The following is a 26,768-nucleotide window of genomic DNA, read 5'->3' as shown; positions in this document are numbered from 1 at the left end:
CTGCCCCAATAAGCAGCGAGATACGGCCCCTCATTCATGTGTGTAGAGATGGGTCTGTAGGACTAGGTTGGATTTTTGGTCAAGATTCTTAAAGACTGTTACAGTTTATGGGAAATGTGCCTCATTATATTAAACTTACCTAATCAAGAGCTGCGTGTTCGTCACCCCTGCACGTATGTCTCAATCCTCAAACGGAATCCATCCAAGACTGAGAGTCATAAATACATGTGTGATTGATGTTTGCACACTTTAAACACACAAACATGAATCGTCACTCTTCATTCCACTGGCCACTGAGACAGTCCCACATTTGTATGCCTGTGCATATATTATAAAGGCTTACATGTTCTTCCTGTTTGCAGGTGATGGCGTCCGAGGACCACCGCTTCCTCTCCAGTTCTCTGTACAGCTCTGGGATCCTTGTGGCCTGGGACCCTGCTCCTTTCTCTGCAGATCTACACCAGGTACTGCTTCTGCATCAGGGGGGCACTGCTCTGTTTCACCACATACAGGGGAGTGACAGAACAGACCGTACGGGGGCAGTGAGGGGAGAGAGTTCATTTCTGCTTCTAAGCCTTCAAAAATGTGCTATCCGTGTCCCGCAGTGGTTCAACAGGACGGACTACCCCATCTTCGCTCAGTTCCAGAGGTACCGGAGGCTCCACCCGCTCCAGCCCTTCTACATCGTTCACCCGCGCTTCGAGTGGCAGCTGTGGCAGAGGATCCAGGCCAACATGGCGGAGCAGATCCAGAGGAACCCGCCCTCCTCCGGACTGCTGGGTGAGGCCAGAGGCATCCAGAGCCACACACACCCTTCTGAAGCTTACTATAAAAGATACAAGTGACATAATACTCATTGATGATGTAAAATGATTTAGTTTTTAGTGTTTGTAGAGATCTGAACTACAGGTTTTAAACATAAGACCCCACAGCACAGGAGATATTCTTGTATGCAAAGTATATGTTCTTGGAAATGTTATCAGCCATTTTGTACGGACATTCATCACTGGCTCTTTGTAGCGAGGGTTAAAAGAGCCTAAGAGCCATGAATTATGGGTGTGATTTAACCCACTTTTTACGAGCGTTAGAGACGTGAAGTATGTGGGGCTATAGGAGCTGTCCTAGATGAAACCAGAGAACGATCTGCGACTAGCTGCTCAAGATGAACAGGGGCAATGGTGGCGCGGTTGGTAGAGTGGGTCGTGTCGTGATCGGAAGGTCGTGGGTTTGGCTCTTGCAAACGCACACTGTCGTCGTGTCCTTGGGCAAGACACGTCACCCTACTTGCCTCCAGTGTCTGCGTGCATTGGCGTATGAATGAGAGAGTGAATGGGTGACTGGTTCCTTACTGTAAAGGTGCGTTCACACCAAACGCGGCAAAGCGTCAGGTTTACATTGAAAATACATGGAGGACGCGCCTCAGGGAGCGTCAAAATATCCCGCAGCGAGTCACGCGCCTCCTGTGCGGCGCGTTTTGAAGCTTTCCGAGCGTGGTGAGCTTTTGACGCGCCTCCAGGACGTCCAGCGCAGCCCACGCTAGAGTTGGGAAATGTAGAACTTTTTGGAGAAATTTGCGAGCGTCGACCAATCAGGAGCTTTCTCCAACAGTGACGTACGTTGTAGCTGAGCCACCGGGCAGATTCTATGCCGGCCAAGAAAAAATAAATAAATAAATGAAAACAAGTCACCGAGCTTCATTGTGAACCGGAGCTACAGCAGCTCTGGGACTTTTACAACGACACACTTCAGTGTTTCTTTACCTAAACACCCAGGATTAAAAGCGGCGACAACACAAACTTATTTCAGTGGCTGAATCTGCGCTGGGAATGTGTTTGGGCCTCGAGGCTAACGATGACTGTTGTAGCTACGAACACGCGCTGACGTACGGCCAGACAAGCGTCTGACTTCAGGTAAGCACAAGCGTCTAACTACGGGCTTTAGCCGCGTTTTTGACACCCGAAAAGCGTTTGGTGTGTATGCACCTTAAAGCTTTTTGGGCCTGATAAAGATAGAAGAGGTATATATAAGTTGAGTCCATTTACCATTTAACTTCCATCCATCCTTCAATTTTCTTCCACTTTTCCGGGTCGTGGGGGCAGCTGTTGGAGCTGCCCAAATCACATTGCACCAGCCCCTTATGGCTCCTCCTGCAGATGGTAGGTCCATGGAAGGACGGCCTCACAATTCTCAGGCCTGTTGGTCTCTCATAAGGGGCTTCTGAACCGCTCTGTGTCTGACCCGTCACCGAGGACCTGTTTGCCATGGGAGACCCTACCAGGGGCACGAAGCCCCCGACAACAGAGCTCCCAGGATCTTTTTGGATGCTCAAACCCCTCCACCACGTTAAGGTGGCGCTTCCAGGAGGGGACCACATTTAACTTATGACTGAAAATCATACCGTCACAGGGTTTTCTGCAATGTTTGATATTTGTCGTGAGTCGCGGGGTCCTTGTGCTGCTGAAGCCGAGCGTATACTTGGTCAAATAAAGCTGCAGGAACAGGTCAGAGGGAAGCACAGGGGCAGAGCACATTGGTGTGTGAGGGCAAAACACCACTGATAATGTCTGAAAACATCACTGCAGACTAGGGCTGGGAAATGTTAAATGACACCAATATAGAATTGGGGGGGGAAGGTTTCGGTACTTCTGGCACAGAAAATATGAAAGTATCACAAGCTGCTACCCAATTTCTTTTTTTTTTTTAATATCTTTATAGATCAGCATTATAAGAAGGTTGTTTCAGATCAAATCTATGATACAAATGGAAAACAAATTGTCTTTTAGTAAAGGTAGCGGAAAAAAATCGAACAATACCCAGCCCTGCTGCAGACACGAAAGTCTGAATAAGTCCAGTGGCTGTAATTTAAAGGAATAGGCCATTGTTTTTACATACTGAGATATGTTCTTACCTTAGCTTTGACGAGTTCTTTAGGACCTGTCTGATCTTCACCCGTGCCTTCAGTCACGTAAACACAGCGCAGACGGCGTTAGCATTTAGCTTCTCCCCCTCTCCTCTATAGCTCCAAAACTGGTCAAGATAGAAGCTACCAAGCTCTTCCAAGTTTTCCCTATTTAAATATGGTTACGTGAAATGTTCCACTACAAAGTATAAGTACACAAAATTCAACAATGTGGATTTTCTAAGCGGATAAAAGGGGGAACTATATTGTAAGGCGTAATAATACCAGGAGGAGTTTGGCATCCGCGCAGTAAAGTGAAGATTACTGGAATTCGAACTACTATTCCTTTAAGCTAGGCTACTTTTTCATTAGTTGCTGAAGTTAGCTTTTCCAGCTGTTCTGTTGTAAATATTAGGGTCTCAAAATGGGGATGGTCGGAGGCGTCGCGCTGCTCAGGTCATGTCCCTTGTACAGTGTGAGCAGGTCAGTCGTGTGTGTCACTGTATGTGTTTTTGCTGACCCTATGTAAAGCAGCCCAGTCCACTGACGTTGTTGCCTTTGGTCTCCCCCATTAGGCACGGTGCTGATGATGTCGTTGTGCGAGGTGGTGCACGTTTACGAGTTCCTGCCGTCCAAGCGGAAAACCGAGCTGTGCCATTACTACCAGAAGTTCCACGATGCGGCCTGCACGCTGGGCGCCTACCACCCGCTGCTGTACGAGAAGAACCTGGTCAAACGCATGAACCAGGGCGGCGACAAAGACATTTACATGTCCGGGCGGGTCACGCTGCCGGGCTTCAGCACATTGAATTGCACCCAGGGGCCACAGGGGGCGCACCACTGACTCGGAAAGACCCTTTTCACGGATCATTTTTATTGGAGAACAATGGAACAGGAAGTGGTCACCCTTGAGTAAAACATGCTCATATTTCGTGAGACGGGCCTGATAATGTAGCTACATGTGCAATCCAATCAGTTAGGAATGTTGTGTATAAGTAGTTTAAATACACAGAGTCAGACAGTCCAGGCATTGATTTCTCATTATTTTGATGATTACAATTTGTTTTTCTCCCCCTAATATTCCGAAAACAATGCTTAGACTTTTTTACACGACATTCTAAATGATTCGATTGCACCTGTATGTTCTTTGAAACTGACTGGCCATCCTTCATATGCACAATAAGCAACTGACTTTCTACTGTGTAAAATAGGAAAAGGAAAGGTGACCCAGAATATCGGACGTTTGGTGACGGTAGTGAAGAAAACTGGATGGTACTTGGCCCCATAATGACGAATGTGAAAAATGCATGAAATCCTATAGACTGTTTATAGCATGATCATTTAACATAGTCACTGCCGAACTGTGCCAATCACGATCAACGTATGAAACGATGCCACTAAACAGAACAGCACTGCAGAAAAGGAAAATCGACTCAAGTTCAAATTTCACTCGGAACATTCAATTCGATTTGACTCATTCTGAGGAGGTATACTTTATAAGATTTTATTCTTTTTGGCCAATCGACTCAAATCAAGGCGAATATTCTGATTGGGTTATTTGAACTTATGTCTATATGGCTTTTTTTGCCGTGCACTCAAACCTTATGTAACGGATATACGTGCCTGCTGTGTACAGACTTTCCTTTCACATTCCTTAGACAGTTTTATAGACCTACTTCCATTGAGGTGAAACGAAATGGTTTGGGTCTGTACATGTGTGAAGATGAGGCATGTTTTAGTGGTATAATAGTAGTAAAGATTTTCAAATATAGTCGACTGGAATGGGGTGATTGAGGACTGGGAAGACACGCCTATTTATAGTCCGGCTACTTCTGAGAGAAGGGCTTAGGAGAGCCATAAACCACATATTTGTTGTTCACACAACAGCAGTTTGACTGATTAAGATGGTCTTTCTCCTGGGTCGGGGGCTTAATGTGGTTAGGTACGATCATGCATTTTGGAGTCCAGGGGAACAAACTACGCTATTTTGCAAAAAGTATTGGGACACCCATCCAAACAGTTGAAATTAGGTGTTCCAACCACTTTTATGGCCATAAAACCAAGCACAGAGGCTGCAGACTGTTTCGACCAACATCTGTGAAAGAATGGCTCGCTCTCAGGAGCTCAGTCAATCCCAGCGATGTACTGGGATCAGACCAGTCATGAAGTTTCCTCACTCCTAAATATTCCAAAGTCTGTGTCTGTGATATTCTAACAAAGTGGAAGTGATTGGGAACCAGTTACCAAGTGGCAGACCAAGTAAAATAACGAAGTGGGGTCAGAGGTGTAGCACACAGAGGCCAACAAACTTTTTGCAGTCAATTGACCTCCACACTTCATGTGGCCTTCAGATTAGCTCAAGAACAGAGCAGTTCCTGTTTCAACATTTACACGTTTGGGATGAATCAGAGCGGAGACTGGGTGCCAGGCACTCTCAGTGTGTGACAGAAGGGTCAAAAATCCCATTAACACAGATCTAAACCTTGTGGACAGCCTTCCCAGAAGAGCTGAACTTGTTATCGCTAAAAAGGGTGGACCAACGTCATATTAAACCTTTTTGATTGAGATGTCACTTACCGGTAAGTTGTGAGTCAAGGCAGGTGTCTGAATACTTTTGGCAATAGAGTATGTCTCTGAGACGTCCTCAACATCACTCCAGTCACCGATATTTGAACATCTTTACAACAACAAAAATGCAAATTCTTGTAAGACTGAGCCTAAACAAACACATTGTGGAACAGCGTTAAGCTAATTATTGACTCAACTCAATGGAACCTATTTTTCTCTAACCTGTAAATATTACTGGATTTTGTTGTTTGTTGGCAAAGCTATATTCATGGAAAAGTCATAGCCAAATACAGTATTTAGCCTAAAAACATAAGCTACATCCACTGGAGTTCTCAAGCACTCTGGGTTCAATACATAAATGCTAGATTGACTGCTAACCCTGTAGGCTAACGACAAAATGCAGTTTCTAACCAAAGGCTTCGATAAATTTGTTGTGTCCATTATGTAGCTTGTAATTACCGGGATGTTTGTATATAATGTGTTGTAAAGCCACTGATCCCTGCACTGTTTGACCTATTTCTTTCCTCCTTTGGCTTTTATGAAGAGACTTTTTTATTTACATTTGCCTTTCTTTGTTTTATGAGTCACAAAACCTGTTTACAGTTTTGACATTAAGGGTTGATGGGGGAAACGTGTGTAGCCGTAAGAAATCCTACTCAGAAACGCAGGAAGAACATCACAGTCCACACAAGCAGGTACCGACGGCATCTATGGGAGCGAAACGGTCACGGTCGAAACTGCCCGAGGGTAAACGAAGGGACGGAAACGCTGAATTATGGATGTGTTTTCTACCAAAGAAAGATAGAGACATGGGAGGGGTGCGAAGTGGTTCAACGGTCTAATAATGCATACATAACGGACCACAACCGTAATGCTAAAGGTAGCGTAATGCTCCATGCTAACCGCTAGCTTCGGTTGCCAATTTGTCACCTCTACAGGGGAATTTGAGTGATTGTCTTGTGCAAAACAATAAGACGAAACATTCATATGGACCCGATCTTTTGAATATGCTTAGTCTGCCAGAAAACATCGATAAAATAAAAAATTGCGATTCCCACAACAAGCTCCATTACTCCTCGGCTAGGCCCCCTAGTAAGACACTCAGATACAGATGGCAACGCATCATACTAGGGAGCGTGACTTAACAAAGGAAGTATGTTATGGAAATCATTATTTTAAAGAGGGGGTATTCTGCTTTTTTCAGCCACATAGCACCAGTCTATATCACACTACAATGATGACCAAACCTTCTGTTGGTCTGTAAATGCAGTAAATTAGAATAACTGCCTTGTATAAAACTGCTCTCTCAAAATGGCTGTAGTGAATGTCTCGAAAAAGGCCTCTTAACTCCCGCCTGAACCGAGAGGATCTTTTTCCTCACGTCAGATTTTTTATAAAAAAATTTTTTTTGGGTATTCAACTCATTTTTGTAACATTTTTGTCATTTTTTTGTCAAATGTTTATCAAATTTTTGTCATATTTAGTATTTATTTTGTCACATTTTTGCAATTTTTTTGTCACATTTGTGTCATTTTTCGTCAATTTTGTGTCAATTTCTTGTCAATTTCTTGTGACATTTTTGCCACTTTTTCATCCATTTTTCGTCACTTTTTTGTCACATTTCCATCATTGTTTTCGTCAGTTTTGTTGCTATTTTCACATCTTTTTTCCAGATGCTTTTGGACTGGGGTAAAGCCAAACTGGAGAAAATGTGCTCGGTTCAGGCGGGAGTTAAGGGGTTAAGAACCTCTGGCCCTTTCCCGACACGCCCCCTCCACACGCTGTCTGTGGCATCAGTGGGGAGGGGGTTCTGCTGAGGAGCAGTGGTTGGTTACTCGGCTGGTGACGAAAGCTCGGAGGCGTCTCCAGGAGGTGGGGGCGTTCCTAGGAGGACTCAGGCAAACCTATCCCTAAAATGGCCGCCATCAGAGTTTTTACAGATTACTCAAAAATATGTGAATGTGCCAAGGCAACACTTCAGGCATGTGTTTAATGAGGGAATGACAGAATAACATGATGTAAAGCTTGAAAAAGTCCATTTTGCATAATACCCCCCCTTTAATAGACTTTTTTTAGTTCTTAGCAGCACGTTTTGTCTGCAGGACCTATCGCGCAGATCTGAGCTCCCAAAGATGCCGTCTTATCCATAGGTTCACAGCACGCAAATGACACAAGACTTCCGAGTGCGACCTCTGGAGGCCGCGGTCCTTCCGCTCTCGCTATTTTCCCAATAAGGATTAGCGACGTCTTGCACAAGTCAACAAGTTCAAGAAAACATCACGGACAGTGAGATACTGACTGGCCCTATGTCCATTCTGGAAGAGCACAGAAGGGCCACTGGCTCTAGGGCCACCGGACTCTCAATTTTCTCCTTAACCTCTTGCCCCCCGCCTTCACAAAGCTTTACCCATATCTAAAAGCTTAAAAGAAAAGCATCAAAATAGCGAACAAAAACGAGGATGACAACACAACAAAATAGTCACCCAAAAAATGACAGACATAAAACCGACAAAACATGACAAAAGATGACATCAAGAAGAGATGAAAACACACCAACAAAGCAATTTTCAAAAACCAACAAAAAAGCCAAAGTCACAAAAATGCAACGAGAAAGTGACAAAAACACGATGACATGGCAATGAAAACGCCAGAGAAAGTGACAAAAAATGTGAGGAAAACACGCAAAAAAAACACCAAAAAAAGGAATGAACAACAACAAAGATAGCAACAAAAACATGACGAAAATGTGACAAAAATGCAGCGACAACGTGACAAAAAGTGACTTCAAATGAGGCTTTTAGATTTGGCTAAAGCCGAACTGGAGAAAATGCACTCAGTGAAGGCGGCTGGTAAGAGGTTAAAATATGTCTTTGTGAAAGTGTTGCGTTTACACTCATTTGGGCCAGGCTGGTCAGAGTCCGGGGCCAGTTTTCAGTCCCAGTCCGCCCCTGGATACTGATGGAAGTCACTGGCTACGTGTGAAAAACAGCGCGTTGTATGTATATTCTTGACCACAAGAAACGTCTGTGCTTATTAAAGTAGGACTTTTTATCTCAAAGCTAGTGGCTAGTATCTAAAAAAAAACATCACAAAAATACCTACTAAAAAGTGTTTACACTAAAGGCTAACTATTTTTTGAGCGACTATTTTAATGTAGTGTTAGCCGTTAGCTTCTAAACAAAAACACTTACCGTGATGAGAAGGTTTTCTCCAGTGAATTCGCTACATCAGGGGTAGGCAACACCAGGCCCGGGGGCCAAATCCGGCCCTCCGGCACAGAACCTCTGGCCCTCAAGATGATTTTGAAAAACACTATTACACAAATCACAGAGTACTTTTAACATTATTAGAGTTAAATGGGAGAAAATGAGGTAGAAATACTGTCAATGCACCCAATGAGGTCATAACACTGGCATCTGAAAGAACTGGATAAAGAATAATCGTTTTAAGGAAGAAATGATATAAATCTACTTGAATTAAGAGATTAAATCTAAGGTTTGAGTAGATTTGGTCTGGTCTCGGACGAGATAAAACCTCAAGCAGTTTTTATTCTCTTAATTCAGATCATTTTGTGTCATTTCAAGAGAAAAACAATTATTTGTCTGATTCCAAGTGGGTTTTATTCTTTTTCCGTTGGCGCTAGCTAGGGCTGAAACAACGAATCGATTAATCGACAACTAATCGATTACTAAAATAGTTGTCAACTATTTCAGTAATCGATTAATCGTTTTCTAGTGAACACAGACTAAAATAGAGCAAAAATGACATGACAATTATGTATTTTGGATGAAAACCTACTTTATTGTTAAAGCGAGGGTCTGCAGTGTTTTGTACATTGTAAATTTCATAAATATCTGTCTTTGCCTCGTCCAATCAGAAAAGCAGAATTAGCACAAAGAGCCTCCTACAAACGTTTACTTTAAGTTTACTCCATCAACATGTCCTCAAGCGGCGCCACTTCAGCTTTATGTGGTCAAAAAATTGAAAAAATACAATTTCCATGCACCTTTCACAGCCAAGCGATGAATCGATTAATCGTGAAAATAATCGGTAGATAAGTCGATTATCAAAATAATCGTTAGCTGCAGCCCTAGCATTTGTATCTTGTATTAATTCAACATAGAAGAACTTTAATGCAAGCAATTTTAAGTCATTTATCTCATGATAGTGATTTTTCCAGTTGTCGTGCTTTACTTTGAGCTAATAATCAGCGGCTTCGGCCCTCGGTCTGTTTACAGTACAGAAAATCGTCCCTCCGCCAAGAAAGCTTGCCTACCCCTGCGCTACATGATGTTGTGACTGTCCACCGTCTGCCATGCAATTTTCACCTATTCATTTTTTTAGACAAGACGCTGCTACTAATGTTAGGGACATAAAGGAGACAGGAAGAGCAGCGCCTCCTGAGCATTCACTCGAAGTCACGTGTCGCTCTCGTGCAAGTAGCCTAGTGCTGTTTGTATCTGCAAAAGCCCCATACAGTTTGGGAATCAGAACCGGAAGCCTCTTGCTGCCACGACGGTTGGGGTTCGGTTGTGGAGGTGGCAGACTTCCATCTCCCCAGACAAAACACCCCAGAACTACAAAAGCACTACAATGGGTTCACTAACTTGCCCGGAATCTTATCCGTTAAAAACTGATATAATTTTTGTCAAAAGACAGAGAGCGCTTGACAATTTGAACGCTGGCTCCTTATGTTTTGTCGAGCAAAAGACAGAGCCATTTTATGTCTTCACCGGACGATTACGGTAGTTGGATTTGAAAGAAACGACATTTTAAACCAACACTTTATGTCATTTCTGTAACTGCCAGCCACATTTTTGAGATGTTTGTTCAGTATTCGAGCTTAACCAACAGTGTAGACGACGCCATATGCAACAATAAGTCGCAATATACTTCAATGAACCTTGTAATGTACCGACTTGGTAGTATGCAACTTGTAGAGTAAAAATCAATCGAGTATCAAGTATGTAAAATGCAAATAGCAGTGAGTTATCCTTTATATTATTGGGGGGAAAATATATTATCTTTATCGCTGGTTTATTCTTGCAAAGTGCATGGTTGTAGCGACGCGGCACAGCAAAGTTCCGTGCCAAAATTTGAGAAAAAAAACCCTCTTTATGTCGATCTTGCTGAATGCAGTCTGCCGTGTCAGTAGCATTCAAACGTGTCTAAGACTATACCATTACGTCCAATGATATGCACTCAGTTTGTATGAAATTTTCCTTTCTTTTTCTCTGGAGGCTGTGAATCGTAAGGCCTGGTAACTCCGCAAGAGAGACATAAACGTTTTGCAAACTTTCCATGGATACATTTGTCCTAGCAGCTCACTTTTAAACCTTCTTTATGTAGCACGCTTCCCCGTTACCGACGTGTACAGTGTGACGGTTCTGTAAATATACGATCCTTTCTGCCCTTCCGGCGCCCACTTTTCACCCCACTTTCGGGAAATGTTTCTACGAGTGGGCTTCAGTCACAGGACGTTGGAGGACCTTTACATAAAGCAACATAGCGCGTAACAAAATCAGCATTTGCTTTTCAGTGGGTCATCGCTATGGGACAGTCCTCAAGATGGCGACCAGTGACGTTTATTCGGGATAAGGGGGACTCTTTAAACTGATTGTGAATATTTTTGTAATGTGTTTTGCCAGTGGATCGTGCTTATCGTAAATCACAAATTTGATGTCTTTTTTTGTTGTTGTTTTTTTGCCGAAAATCCCTGGCTCTTTTGATTCTCAGCACCTCATGGACCGTGTTTTTCCTCCTGACTCAGCAGCAGGAGCCTGAATTATTGATGTCACTTTGAGAGGAAAAGTCTATGCACTCCGACTCCTGCTTCTGTTGTGTCTTGGGTATTTATTTACGCACTGTCCTTATTTATCTGAGAAAACATGGATAATTGGTTTGTGTGCCCAAAGAAAGAGGTCAGCAGCAGCACAGCGGGTTCGTATTTAATGGAGTTTTGTTGAGAACTTACGACTTTTACTCCACTACATTTTAAAGAATATAATACTTTCTACTATAATCTGAAAAAAAAAAGTACATTTGTCCATTTGTTATGATTTTTTTTTTATAAAAGGCTAATAATGTACACTCCAGAACAGTAGGTGGTGCTGTGCTGATGTACTGTCAATTGCCACGGACTCGCAACAAGGAAGAATGTTTGTCCCCGTTGTGTTTCCGCACGAGCAGTGAATTTGGGTTTTTTGGAGCCGCAATGTTATTTTTCCTAACACTTATTTAAACTTTGAATACTTAAGTATATGTGACAGCAAGTACTTTCACCTCAAGTTGACTGAGCAACTTTTCCTTTTATTAGAATAACATTTGATGATAATAACAACTGATAATGACATATTTGAAACCGTCTTGTGTATTGCAATAACAAAAAAATAATATTACCGCAATATTTTACAGACCATTTCAACAACACTACACTTACACTTTCACTACATCCCAATCAATGTCGACAAAAATCATTAACATCTATTTTTAATCAAAATTTGTCAGAACAAGACTGAAAAATGATCAAATTTAGGATTATTTAGGATAATTTTAGTGAGTTTGGAAAGTCTCAGATGAAAAAAGGGTTCTTGCTGTGTACACTTTGTACTTTTTGCGGTGTCATGTTGCCATAACAACACATTTGTGTATATTGGGTCCACAAGGGGAGATGAAATCAGCTGCTCGTTCAGTATCTTGAGGTGGCCAGCTGACCTCTTTCCTTGAACACACGGTCAGTCATTTTAAAGGGAAGGGGGTTAGCCTGTTAACATGTGGTCATTTCTTTCTCCTGCAGAAACTTTGCCTTCATGTTCTTTTCTACTGAGGGGGATTTTCTAGAAGCTTGTTAACAGTGTGTTCATATAGCTGCCAAAACGTCCCCTTTTTAGTTTCTATCTGAAAAGGGACAAACAAGTTTTAACCATGTCAGTTCATTGACTGCATACGATGTCTTATGATTTTTACCCTGAATGTGCCCGAGAATAAAAATCAAATGTTGTCAAATGTGGCTGCAAGAATCGAGTCAGAATCTCAATGTGGATGGTTCACCGGGGATTTTGCAAACAATATATCTAGTATAAAAACCTGTTAACTCTGTAGTTTAGAGCTCTACAAGCATGTTCAGCAATGTCCAGTGTTTATTCTTCGAACCCTCTCTTCTGCAATTCGATATTTCGATCTAAATCATTCAGCCACAGTACACAGCAGAATTTGTCAAAACTATTAGACCTGTTTCATACATGCAAACAAACACCAATGCTTTATAATTTTATAGTAACTCATTCTGTACAAGGCGATATTTTTAGCGATTGTTATGACTGACGACAGGTGTTTCAGTTTACATGAGCAAGAATGTGTGTCTCCTTCACTATACACACAGTAACACAAGAGGTACTCGCTTGTGCAACAGTAATTATACGTATTGTATGTAGTCACATGCCTCTGTCTCTGTGTTCTAAGGTTATGTATCATTTTGAGGAGGTGAAAATGTCGCCTTTTTCCCATTGCTTCATATGTGTAAAGTCTGAATTAAAATCTACTAATTTAGGAATTGGTGTGAGCTGTTCTACAAATGTTTTGCTTTTGAGGAATGTGTCAAAGTGCTTGAGAAAAGCGTAAGCAGCTAAACTAAACTCTTTATACGACTCTCCTGTGGTCATGATAAATGGCTAGGCCTATACACTTTCAAGTTATCAGTGAGTACTTCTAGAAAAAAAATAATGGTAGCTATGAAATAATGTTTCCAGTGAAAATGTGAATCTGCCGGTGCCAGCATTGAGCTGGCGTGAACTGGGTGGCGCTTTAGTGCCCTCTAGTGACCATCTGGAGCAGGGGTCACCAACCTTATTTCAGCTGAGGGCTACATTAAGAGCATTAAGTTGTTCGAGGGCTACCAGTTAAAAACAAATCCTAAAGACTTAAACGTACACTGTTCACTTATAGGATATTGACCCCACATTATATTAAAATAGCTTTATTTTAAACTCATACTGAGTCACAAGAACCGAAATAACTGTAATTTTAAGAATTAGATTCAAGAAAATGAAGTGTTTTACACTTTAGAAAAAGTCCCAAGGGCTACTGGACATGTCCCAAAGGGCCCCTGGCTGCCCGCGGGCACCACGTTGGTGACCCCTGATCTAGAGCAATGCTTTCCAAAGGTTTGTCAAGTCTCATTGGTTTTCCATCTAATCCTGTTTTCACATACATGTATTATATCAAGGCCTAAGTGAGATTGTATGTGCTACTCCTGCCATGTCCTAAACTCCTGGAGTAGATATATGGTACAACTCGGCCTAAAATTCAGGTTCTAGTGTAGATGGATCCTCTGCTGAGGGGAAAGAGGCAAACAGTCGAGAGGGGTCAGCTGTGATCTGACCTGCACAGCCGAGGGTTCAATCACAATGCACTGCAGTCTGTTCCAGCTGGCTTAAAGAATACACTAAATAAACATAGGCTATAACTGTCTGTGTGGGAGATTACTAAGTGGCCACTGGGGCCTGCAGTCTGCATCACCATAACTGTATTAGTTCAGCTCTAATACCACAGTAAATTAAGTAGGCCTGAGTAAGTAAGTGCTTGTCATTGTACAATAGCACCACACAATGATGTAGGTCACATGTTGGGTTCGCTCTCAGCCGCTGTGACTGAGCCATAGAACTATATGAGCGCCGCCATTTCAGTCTCGGCCAAAGTTTGAACACAGAATCTCTGGCTGTATTTTCAGAACTAGTCTGAAGAGAGAGAGAAAATAAAGATGTTTCCGCCCGGTTTCGAACCGGGGACCTTTCGCGTGTGAGGCGAACGTGATAACCACTACACTACGGAAACTGCGTGGAAGAGCCACAACAATGATGTAGTGTAAACATTAGCACACCTAGCATACGGCAGTATTTTGTTTATAACCGTTTAGTAAATGGAACAGAACACTACGACATCTAAGGTCACCTTTAAACACAGCTCTACTGTAGTAATAGTAGGCCAAGACCATAGGCCAAGACAGATATATAACGTCTGACGTCACAACGCATGCGTACGCAGTTTCCGTAGTGTAGTGGTTATCACGTTCGCCTAACACGCGAAAGGTCCCCGGTTCGAAACCGGGCGGAAACATCTTTATTTTGCCATTTTGAGGACTGTAACATTATATAAATGTTTGCCTTCACCACAGGCGGGTGAACGGACAGTCAGGCGAATGTCCACAGGCAGGAGATCGCACTGTTCCTGAGTGGAAATCTAAAAGAGAACAAAACAGACACTTATTATGAACCACAAGGATGTTCACAGTGTAATGACGTAAAGACACGGGCCCTCATGACCGATGGACGGGGCTACTTTTGCAGAGCACTATTTTTGACATAGTTCAAATGCATCAAATACGAAATACAAAAAACAATACATAATATTCAAGTACAATGACGTGCACAGTACTAGTCCAGCATTAAGGACGCGTTCTGAGCTGAGCGGAATATATTGGTAAGCAGCCTTCATAATGAGGCTCTCGTCAGCTAATCACACTGAACATGAAAGTTAAACAGAACTAAACTAAACTCGCTCAAACTTTGATGAAAACACAACTGGAGGCGTTAAACACAATTACGATCAAAATCACGCAAACTTACTCACTTTCTGCGGACGGACACCGACATTACCCGCGACACTGCGGCTGCACGCGCTGCACCGTGACCGTGCCGCCACTTCTTCGATGGGAGTGTCACGGTGTGTTTGAGAGCGCGCCTCTAGTGGTGTCACTCAAGAATGCAGGCCAATAACCAATAAACCAGGGGTGGGCCAGTTTGCGTCGTGGAGGGCCGATTTTCATCATTGCCAAAACACCAAGGGCCGAACCTCAACATTATAGCTTGAAGTTTTTCTGCCAATGCCAAGTGGTTCTCAAGTGGTTTTGGCTTCGGGACCCACCATTACCCTCGGACGACAAGCCACGACCCAAATACAACTGTAATTTGTCATATATCGTATAAAAAAAAATGTATTTTAAACCATTTTTTTATTGAACAAGCAGTAGATATGCTTTTAAGAGATCAAAACAATCCAATAATATTCATTTTAACAGACTCTGGTGTGTTTCCATGCAGTTTCAGATGGAAAATATAGAAGAAGAAAAAAAGGTTCCCTTGACCCACTGAAAATGGTTACGCGACCCACTTTTGAGTCACTGTTTTACGTGACATATGTCCAAGTGGGATGTTCTGCCAGGCTTTTTAAAAATACTGCATTTTTAGAGTACTGCATCATGTATTTGATCTCTTATTTGCATAATAATATTTCTCAAAATCATCTTAGGGGCCAGAGGTTCTGTCCTGGAGGGCCGGATTTGGCCCCCGGGCCTAACATTGCCTACCCCTGCAACACACTAAACAGTAACAAACAGTAAGACACTCTGAGACAATCTTTTTCTCATAAACAAATACAAACTAAGAGAAACTAAATACAACTACAGCACTTGGCCACAGCTAACCATGATAGCCCAGACATATATGTTTCATAATATTTCCTGACCTTTGGATTAGTCAAATTAATTAAATAATCACTTACATATGTGTCACCTTTATTTATGTCGCTGAACGACTTTAGAAGTTGGCCTAAAGAAGCTTTAACAGCTAAGGAGAGGTTTATTATTTATACATTACTGCTAAAACTATTGCTGGCTGGTATGCAGTATTATTTCCCCAATAGTTTCAGCTCCAAGGCCTCTTGCATTGAACCAGGCTCAACATCAACCTTTCTTAACTTAACATTCTCCCAAACAAACCCCCAAAAAACATCCAAAAAAATGTCAGTATAAAAATATTTTATTACATGTATGCTTTTATCTTTTTTTCAGGCCTGTGATGGAAATTCAGCATATTTTCTTCCAATGGGCAGAATGGTGAGGGCCTGTCCGGTCTTGGTCTCATCCAACAACAACTCCATCAGACCTTCTGCCACTTGGGACACGCTAAAAGAAGATAAACAAAGTGGCAATTATAAAACCTATATCTAGTCGGTTGCATTTCACTCAAATAAAAAAAACGTAAACTGTATAAAAGGTCAGTCATTATTCCAACTAAGGAATAATTCGGAGGAACGTGAAACCCTGTCACGTTATGCTAAGAACAGTGATTTCTTTTTACACCTTTTGGGCCCAAACTATTTAAATTATTCATCAAATCATTGTAGATAAATCATTGCAGTGTTGCTCGTACTTCATGATCCCGAAGTTGTCCACGATGCTTTGGGTCAGATCTTTCAGGTGTGAAAAATTGCCCAGCCTTTCAGGAATATTCGTGAAGAGAGCTGTTTCCACAAAGCCGGGGCAAAGAGCGTTGAACCGAACACCATAATCAGACCCAAGAGAAGCCAACTGCAAACACAGCAAAAGACACACATCATATCAAACTACAGCCATAAAAATGTTAGCACTGATAACAACATTCAAAAACAACAACTACAGTGCAAAAATCTAGTGCTTTTGTCCCTGTTAAGCTAAACTAATAAACTAAACTATGTTTGAGCAGGAAAAAAAACACTTTAATCTCATTTAAGCGGTTTAAAGCAGCACTTAGTAACTTGTTTACCTTAATAAACCCTTTCTAGTCCCTCGGGGGGTAACACAAGTGTTAATGGGATGATTGGGGGGTCTTTCATCTCCCCCTGGTGTCTCTGGCGAGAAAACCATGTTTGCAACTTCGCTGCCTTCGGGTCAGAAGCGCAATACACACTAATAGAATCATGAAGAAGCAGCTAACAGGCTAACGGGCAAAGCTAACTGTGGGCTAGCGCCACTTAAACAGTATTTACAGCCAAGTTTGAGTGAATAAAATGATCTCCATTGTGTAACTGGATGTACAATATCCCTCTGTCCCTTTGTCTTTTCTGTCAGCGTAGTATTTACTCTCATGGACAATAAATGAGTAAAAAAAAGTAACAGGCTTGTGTTGCCTTTAAAAGACACAAAAATCTTATTGTGCAATTTCCCTGATATCCTTCGACCTCAAACAAAGTCTGAACATGTAAGCTAAAATGTAGATCAATAAAACAGTCTTCAAAGGGAAAACAAAGCTGTTTCCGCCCGGTTTCAAACCGGGGACCTTTCGCGTGTGAGGCGAACGTGATAACCACTACACTACGGAAACTGGGAGACCTTGTAGATTTGCATATTTACAACAAGTCTGTTCCCAACTTCCTGCTTCATGGGTGATGTGTGAATCTGCGCTTTAAACTATCGAGTATTTGTTTTGTTTTGTTGAAATCCATATAAATGAAGAGGCCACGTTTTTGCCATGTAAACTGGTCCATATGGTCAGTTTGCAACAGGAGGTTCGGGACCCGAAGGTGGGTCCCGGCATTTGCTAAGAGGATGTTGATGGGTTTTGTTTGGGTTTTGTTTGGGATTTTTAGGCTTTTAACAGTTTTTACGATCGACATGAATCAACACAACTTTTTTTTAGGAAATATAGTATTTTGACATAAAGTTGAAATTATCCTTTTTATTTCGGTCGGAGCTTGTTTGAAGGTGAACCCAAACCAGTTCACAACCACGGCTCTTATGTTTGTCAACATCATGTTTGGCAAAGACTCATGACACTACAACTTTACAGAGAAAATGAATCGGAACACGCTTTTTGTGATCTTAACCCCCTCAGTGGTGGTGCTCCATGTACACCCTTCTTCACGGGTGTTGAAGATTATTTGGAAGGGGTCACGCACTACTCTCTTCTAGTCAAATAACAATGTGTGTACAAAATCCAGTGTAAATAAAACACCCTTTCTTTTCAAAAACATTGTTCAAATAGCACTCAGTTTCTACCTTTTACTTTACCCCTGGGTGGGAAACACTGGTCAATACATTCATTTACTGTATATCGTAGACTTACAGCCATTGCTCTGGTGAAGCCGATGACTCCGTGCTTTGTGGCGGTGTACACTGGGCAGCTGGGCAGAGGACCAAGACCTGTGTGACAATGATGATGCGGTTATTTAAAACTACAGTAATAACACATTACTCTAGCAGTCTGCTGAGGGATCCTTCGGCCCTGGGTCTCTACAGCCTGTCCGTCCATGGGAGTGGATCTCTCCTTCTGTGGTTCTCCCCAAGGTTTCTCTTTTCTCCTGCCGGGTTTTTGAGTTTTTTCCTTGCCGTGCTGGAGAGTCTAAGGACGGGGGACGCCTGCGCCGCTCGTCGCTACCTCCTATTGGACATTATATTTGCCTGGATTCACCTGAACTTTTAATTATCAAATATATTGCCCTGTTTTATTGCCTTAATGTTCGGTGCAGCCTGTGAGGCGACTTCTGTTGTGATATTGGGCTATACAAAAACCATTAAACTTAAACTTAAAGCAGTACTAAGTAACTCTTCCCCCTAGAGGCCATAAGCGCAACTGCAGGTGTCGTTGCAAGTTACGATTTTTTAACTTATTAATTGTCTTGGAGACTAAATACGACGCTAACAGGAAAGGCGAAGGGAGAGAGGGATATTTTACATCCAATTATACAATGGAAATATTTTTTTTCACTCAAAACTTGGCTGTAAATACTGTTTAAAGTGACGTTAGCCCGCAGTTAGCTTTGCCCGCTAGCCTGTTAGCTTCTTCTTCGTGATTACATTAGTGTGTATTGCTTTCTCCGGATCGGTGGCAGTCAAGTTGCAAACATGGTTTTCTGTCCAGAGACACCAGGGGGAGATGAAAGACCCTCCAATCATCCCATAAACACTTGTATTACCCCCACAGGGACTACGGAAAGGATTTATTAAAGGTAAACACGTTACTTAGTAATGCTTTAAACTTAAACTTAAACTTAAACTTAAACTGTGGTGCTTCTTTCTGCTAAGATCATACTTAATTGAATGGCCAACGACCGGCTCTCCTGCTCCAAGGTCTGACCACAGCTGCATAGGCCCAGTATGTCCCAATCTCAATCCTGTTATTACTGTTTGTTTGCCCTCTCTGCCTCATTTGTAATCGTTGTCCCCACCTTTTGCACCTGATAATAATGTATATTCACAGTTCATACAGCAGACTGGGTGAATCATAAAGTAGGCTGAATATTAACCGATTACAGAAGTTACAAAGGGCGTGATCCACAACCACCAGGAGGAGCTGTTTCCCCAGTGATGAGCATTGACAGGGAGCCTCCATAAAAAACATCTTCAGTGTATTTGTGGGATATGACCTGCAAGAGACGCCGTGTTGACGATGACCCCTCCGCGACCTCCGGACAGCTTATTCATGTGGTCAAGAGCCACATAGGACACTCGGATCATCCCCAGCTGAAACAAAGAGGCGGGTGATCGTCAGGTACATGTTTGCTCACAGGGCAGGTGAGCAGAGACCAGGACCAGAGGAGACCAGGGAGCAACCCATGTTAAAGGTCCGAACAATAAAATTCAAAGTCTGGGCCCTGGGTACAAACTATGTTGGAGGAACGTCCCTCATATTTTATGTTCTTTAGCCACATGACAGTGGTTTAGTGGTTTGACAGTGCAGTTCATAGGTCGATGAAAACACATGTCCAATCCAGATTTGACCTGGATACTTAGTTCATGGTTTGTTTGTTTGTTTGTTTGTTTGTTTGTGTGTTTGTTTGTTTGAAATTTGCATCTGATTTGGCTTCTGAACTTTACAGAAATTGAATAACCTTTAATCCTGTAATGATATAGATATTTCATTTGGAATATTCTACTTTCATTGGGCCAATTGACATTGCTAGCTTTAGATAGAGCATAATAATTATTAGCACACCTCATAAAACAGGAGGGCTGCACCAGGGACATGGGATATTTGTGCTGGGAATAACACATTTGCAACTTTAAAATAGGCATTAAAATGCTATTTTATAAAAAATATATACTATGATGTCTCTGTGGCCACAGGCCTGAACAAAAAACTCGAGGGCTTCAGCCTCATTTAGTCTCACCATATTTGAAGCCTATACCTTTCAGTGTATAGCCAGTAAATTCTTGTTTTATAAAGTTACGCTGGAATAGACTAAATGGCACGAGCTCCACCTTTCACTAGAACCAGGCTGACTCATCTCCAAAGCTGCACATTTATAATGAAGGTCTCCAAATGCGCGCGGCTAATTGGGGAAAATAGCGTGTGCGACCTGTGGCTTTTGTCCCTGTATTGGCCTGATGACAGTCAATTACAATAAATATAAGGAAAGAGAAACTTTAGAGGTTAAAACGAGGAGAGAAGGAGCTCTGTCTCGGACTCTGACTCTGACTCAGAGCAGGCAGAGGCAGGACTCGCCTCACCTCATGTTTAACTGTCATTTATGGCAAGAAAGTTTCCTCTAAGACTGTTAGCATTGGAGCAATGGTTGTGTTCAATTCTTATAGTGTAAATTATGAGGAAATTTAGAAAGTACAATAAAAACCTTTGTCCTGAGCACCGGTGCGAGTGAAACTATTTGTATCCTACAGTGATGTGTTTATTGTACTGCCAGACTTGAGCATTGATATTGTGCACTGTTCTTACCTCCAAAAACATGCTGATCAGGTTGGCCCACAATGGCAGCACGCACAGTCACAGCGGCTCAGGACTAACCCTAACATCTGATCTACCCAGCTCTGTTGTACTATTGTACAATGAAAAATAAAGCTCTTTCTTACTTACTTAACAACAAGCTCAGCACAGTGAAGGTCATTTTTGCAGCGGGTGGTGAAAGAATGTATTTGGACTGAACTTATCTAAATGTCTTATCTTATTATCAGGCAACTCCCAGTAAAGCTACAGTCAGGTCTGAGGCCGGGCTGGGCCATCGAATTAATTCAATTAATTCATGCTTTTGAAAACAGACGATGTGGAAAATTGCTAAATTGTGAAATCGAGTCACTCCATGTCCCCCCAACGTGTGGCCAATGTAGCAGCGTTTTAGACGCTCTGCAGCAAAATGACACCAGCGGAGAAGCAGAGACTTTCTGACGATCTGCTGCTTCACAAAGCGTACGCAGTGGACGTTACTTCTGGTGCAGTTTTCTTCATATGAAAGATCAAAAAGACATGTTATTTTATGGCCATATGGCCCCGCCCTGGTCTGAGGGAGCTGAGCCGCTCACACACGGGTTTGTTTGGGCAGTTTTTTTTTTTAACCCTAAATCTAACCCACAATAAAAATAAAGTACTTGCTTGTAGTTCTAGTATTTTTAGGTGAAGTGCTGCGTGTAGCTCCTCACCAGGTTGATGGACACCGTTTTCTCCCACTCCGTCTCATTTAAGATGCCGGCGTTGTTGCAGACAATGTCGATTCCTCCAAAGGTTTCCACTGTTTTCTGAAAAGCAGCTTGAGAGCAACATTTCATCAGGACATTTCGGTCACTGAGCTTTGACTATTGGACTCGCACTGGTAAGAAGCTAATTGCAAAATTGGCGTTTTAAAGCATTAATGTTGTTCTCTCATGAAAAACAGACCTGGAGCTGTGTTTCAACCCACTCGTGCCTCTTTGACTAATCTTTGAATCTTCCCCAGAGGCTGTTCTTAGAGAGCAGCGACAGCTCCCAAAACAGCTCCTTCTGAGGTCCACTCAGACCTCCCGTGAAGTGTTTTGTTAAGCTTAGCCAGAGATGGAGAGGTGAGGAGACCATTTCCAGGACCTCAGGTGCCAAGAATTTCCACTGGAGAAGATTTGTCAAAGATGTAGCAACGGCTTGAAACACACTGTTTGTGATGAGAAAACATAACAACATGATAAAAAGCTATAAAAAGTCAATATGGCATAACACAACCACTTCAAAACAGCTGCCCAGCAAAAGGGAGGTAGAAATAGTAGTAATATTTTAGCTGTTTAAGATCAATATTGCATTTTTGCATCAAAGATCCCAGACTTCATTGTCCCACATTAATCTATACTCGGAGTATCCCCTAATTTGAGAATCCTGACCATTTTTTTTTTTTAAGTGAGGAAAACATAGATGATTTGGTATTCAGTAGAGTGTTATGTTCAGAAAAAAAAAAACCTTTCTTTGAAAGTATTTACATTCTACTCAGTTTCACCATTTTACTCATCTGAGGTCATTCCAAGTGTCATGTGCTCAACATCATGTAAAATGTTTTTGTAATTGTGATGAAAAATCATTGAATGAATTGATATTTGACAGATCAATGCTGTCCTAATATCTGTGGATAGACATGGGACAATAATCAGAACGAATCTCATTTCAGAGCTGTTTTAGACCTGATTTCATCTTGATTGTGAAAAGTGTGTGACCTGCTGCTCTCGCCTCTTTCTGCTTCTCCAGTTAAGCATCCAAATCTCTTTCACCTTTCAGCTGTTCTTCGCGCTCAACGTTGCACTCCACAAACAACGCCTTCTCTTTCCCAAACTTCTTCTCCAGAGCCTCGACCAAAGTCTTCCCAGCTGCCATGTTGATGTCTAACAGCGCCGCCTGCAGACAGACCAAAGCATTACTGTCCTTTACAAATGCTTAGTACAAAAATGGAGCAACATAGATGTTAGGCAAGAGAGCCAAGACAGAAATGATTTACAGTGGAATCGTTTCATGGTCAGAAGGTCGGGGGATGAAGACGCACACTGTCGTAGTGTCCTTGGGCAAGACATTTCACCCACCTTGGCTCCAGTGCCTGCGTACACTCGCTTTGAGTGCCTAACGTAGGTGGAAAAGCACTTTAGAAGTTGAGATCATTTTAAAATGTCTTTCTCTACCCCAAAGTAACAGAGGGAATAAATTCATATAATGGGGGTCCTGAATTGCTTACAGGTCTTTTTTTTTTTTTTGTGAGTCCCTGGTTTAGACAATAGACAGTCCTGTTCCTGTTCGGTCTGGAATTTGCATGTCTATCGTGGTATCGTGCTACACTGCCCCATTTTGATGTTTTTACCGCATGATGCGTATCTGGCATTTTCGGCCTGTTTCCTCCTGAAAAGCTCAAAGCACTCCAGCAGCTGATGTCATGGAAGTGACACTGATGATTAATCATGATGATCAGCACGTGCCACAGAATTATTTACACAATCCACAATCCCCAGTGGTCTATATATACACACAATATTTTCTTTTTTTTTTTAAAGAGGGGGTATTATGCTTTTTTCAATCACATAGCACCAGTCTATATCACACTACAATGATGACCAAACCTTCTGTTGGTCTGTAAATGCAGTAAATTAGAATAACTGCCTTGTATGAAATGTCTCTCTCAAAATGGCTGTAGTGAATGTCTTGAAATAGGCCTCTGTCTCTTTAAGAACCTCTGAGCCTTTCCGACACGCCCCCTCCACACGCTGTCTGTGGCATCAGTGGGGAGGGGGTTCTGCTGAGGAGCAGTGGTTGGTTACTCGGCTGGTGACGAAAGCTCGGAGGCGTCTCCAGGAGGTGGGGGCGTTCCTAGGAGGACTCAGGCAAACCTATCCCTAAAATGGCCGCCATCAGAGTTTTTACAGATTACTCAAAAATACGTGAATGTGCCAAGGCAACACTTCAGGCATGTTTTTAATGAGGGAATGACATAATAACATGATGTAAAGCTTGAAAACGTCGATTTGCATAATACTCCCCCTTTAAAGGACCTCCCAGCCCTGGGGTGAAGCTCTGAGGGTTGTCCTGTGCACAGTGTCCACACTGATAATTTGTGTGTAACAGAAAAGTGAGGCTGTGCTGTGTTGAGACAGGTACCTGTGCTCGTACATGTATGCAGTGTAGTGTTGCTCATCTATTACAAAAGTAGCAAGTTACAAAAATATATCATTTTCTTCAGTAACTAAGGAATATAACACATTACTTATACGGGAATGTATTAGTCATTACAATTTAAGTAACAAGAATCAAGTTGCAAGTGTGTTTTAATGGCTTGTATTGTACGAACAAAAAAAACAGCAGTAGCATTTTCTCCAGACTTTTTACTTATTTTAAGAATGATTTTCGGCCACTACTTTTCACTTCTTCTTGAGTGAAGTGAAAACGCTCTGCCCCTTCACGTCCGTACGGCCCCCACCCTGGAGTGTTTTAAATCTCGTCTTAAAACCCACTTTTATTCTCGGGCTTTTAACACCGCGTGAGTTGTGTGGTCCTCTGTGTCTTTTATTTTCTTTTATTGTTTTAATTTTCTTTTATTGTTTTAACAAATTGTATTAAATTTCTTTTATTCTTGCATCTTATTTATGTTTTAAACTATTTTATCGTTTTAGCTAAATGTATAGTTTGGTTTCACTTGATTTTATTATATTTATTTATTTTTTTATTCCTATATTGCCGATTTTATGTGCAGCACTTTGGAAACACTTGTTTATAAAATGTGCTATATAAATAAAGTGGATTGGATTGGATTGGAGGATAAAATGATATCAGTAAGTAAATTTACTCTATCTCAGCTCCTCTACCAACCTCTGTTTAACCTCTTAACTCCCGCCTGAACCGAGAGATCTTTTCCCTCACGTCATCAGATTTTTTTTCCATCATTTTTTTGTTGGGTATTCAACTCATTTTTGTAACTTTTTTGTCATTTTTTTTGTCATTTTTTGGTCCATTTTTGTCAATTTTTTATCACATTTTTGTCACATTTTTGTCATTTTTTTGGTCATTTTTTCGTCAAATCTTTGTAGTTTTTTCGTCAGATTTTTGTCATTTTTTGGTCCATTTTTGTCAATTTTTTATCACATTTTTGTCATTTTTTTGTCATTTTATTGTCATTTTTTCGTCAATTTTTTGTAGTTTTCTTGTCCATTTTTTGTCGAATTTTTGTCAGATTTTTGTCAATTTTTTGTCATTTTTTTGTCATTTTTTCGTCAAATCTATGTAGTTTTCTTGTCGAATTTTTGTCGAATTTTTCGTCATTTTTTCGTCATTTTTTGTCACATTTTTGTCAAATTTTTGTCATTTTTTCGTCACATTTTTGCCAATTTCTTGTCACATTTTTGTCACATTTCCATCATTGTTTTCGTCTCAGTTTTGTCGCTATTTTCACACCTTTTTCCCCAGAAGCTTTTGGACTGGGGGTAAAAGCCAAACTGTAGAAAATGTGCTCGGTTCAGGCGGGAGTTAAGGGGTTAATGCAACATCTCAAAGAAAGCGTTTCCATCTTCAGGCCGAGTTTATAGGCTCTGGAGTTGTGTTGCTGAGCTGTCGACTTAGTGAAACCAAAGTGCATAAGTTGTGTTTATTTACCTTGGCTCCGTTCTTGAGCAGCTCTTCGGTCAAGGCGCGCCCGATCCCCATCGCCGCTCCGGTCACCAGCGCCACTTTGCCGCTCAACGCCATCGTTCAACTCGAGGATTTCCAAATAATAACTCGACTGAGAGGATTGTATTTCTTTCTTCAAAGCGTGTAAGTACCAGTCGCGATGTTTACGAGCGAACTGACATGGAGGGAAGAGACGACACGTTCATATACTGTGCGTGTGCGTTGGGGATTTGGGCACTCCCACTTTTAAAGCCTCCTCGTTTGGACTTGCCAAGACAAATGAACTCTCTTGACTTGATATGAGGAAACCAGGACTAAAGGTATGAACGCGAGGGCTAAACGGGGACAAAGCCAGGACTTCAACCTCTACGGGCCTACGCTAAAACCAAGCGCATATACCAAAAAGCACGTTCAACCCCTTAACTCCCACCTGAACCGAGCACATTTTCTCCAGTTTTACCCCCAATGCAAAAGCTTCTGGGAAAAGTGTGAAAATAGCGACAAAACTGAGAGGAAAGCAAGGATGAAACTGTGAAAAAAGTGAGAAAAAATTACAAAAAATGTACAAAAAACCGACCAAAATGGGCAAAAAAGTGAGAAAAATTTGACGAAAAATGGAGGTAAAATGGACGAAAAAGTGACAAAAAATGTACAAAAAAACGACAAAAATGGACAAAAAATGGACAAAAAAGTGTGAAAAATTTGGTGAAAAATTGAGGAAAAATGGACGAAAAAGTGACAAAAAATGGACCAAAAGGTGAGAAAAATTTAACAAAAAATGGAGGAAAAATGGACCAAAAAGTGACAAAAAATGGACAAAAAATGACAAAAATGAAAAAAAAAAATTACAAAAAAGTGAGAAAAATTTAACGAAAAATTGAGGAAAAATGGACGAAAAAGTGCCAAAAAATGTACAAAAAATTGACAAAAAAGTGAGAAAAATTTTGACGAAAAATGGAGGTAAAATGGACGAAAAAGGGACAAAAAATGGACAAAAAAGTGATAAGAATTTGACCAAAAAAATGAAAAATTGACGAAAAAGTGACAAAAAATGTACAAAAAATGACAAAAATGAAAAAAAAAATGACAAAAAAGTGAGAAAAATTTAACGAAAAATGGAGGAAAAATGGACGAAAAAGTGAAAAAAAAAATGGACAAAA

General features: G+C 41.5%; 2 protein-coding genes across 2 annotated transcripts in view; one reads left to right on the top strand and one right to left on the bottom strand.

Annotated features, from left to right (window-relative positions):
- The window catches only part of st6gal1 (ST6 beta-galactosamide alpha-2,6-sialyltranferase 1), a 204,973-nt gene that overhangs the window by 30,034 nt on the left and 148,171 nt on the right, over positions 1 to 26,768 (top strand). Inside the window, exons 7-9 of the mRNA XM_079566342.1 lie at positions 363 to 464; positions 606 to 780; positions 3,475 to 3,811. Coding sequence (XP_079422468.1) covers positions 363 to 464; positions 606 to 780; positions 3,475 to 3,743 — 546 coding nt within the window. The 3' untranslated portion in view covers positions 3,744 to 3,811. The remainder of the gene's footprint in view (positions 1 to 362; positions 465 to 605; positions 781 to 3,474; positions 3,812 to 26,768) is intronic.
- Positions 16,266 to 25,800, bottom strand: LOC306970400 (15-hydroxyprostaglandin dehydrogenase [NAD(+)]). Its single transcript, XM_079566374.1, has 7 exons — positions 25,594 to 25,800; positions 22,737 to 22,860; positions 21,651 to 21,757; positions 19,646 to 19,742; positions 18,346 to 18,422; positions 16,675 to 16,832; positions 16,266 to 16,427 (listed from the first exon to the last, which is right to left on the bottom strand). The coding sequence occupies exons 1-7, from the start codon at positions 25,684 to 25,686 to the stop codon at positions 16,310 to 16,312; spliced, it is 774 nt and encodes a 257-aa protein (XP_079422500.1). The 5' UTR covers positions 25,687 to 25,800; the 3' UTR covers positions 16,266 to 16,309.

This window comes from Gobius niger (genome assembly GCF_951799975.1).
Source record: "Gobius niger genome assembly, chromosome: 11".
NCBI lineage: Eukaryota > Metazoa > Chordata > Actinopteri > Gobiiformes > Gobiidae > Gobius > Gobius niger.
This window is presented reverse-complemented; position numbering and strand designations above follow the sequence as displayed.

Coding starts and splice junctions, on each gene's coding strand:
- LOC306970400 (XM_079566374.1), bottom strand. CDS start 25,686: ATGGCGTTGAGCGGCAAAGTGGCGCTGGTGACCGGAGCGGCGATGGGG. Junction 21,758..22,736: donor GCGCGAAGAACAGCTGAAAG/GTGAAAGAGATT, acceptor GTTGCTCTCAAG/CTGCTTTTCAGAAAACAGTG. Junction 18,423..19,645: donor CAACACGGCGTCTCTTGCAG/GTCATATCCCAC, acceptor ATTGTCACACAG/GTCTTGGTCCTCTGCCCAGC.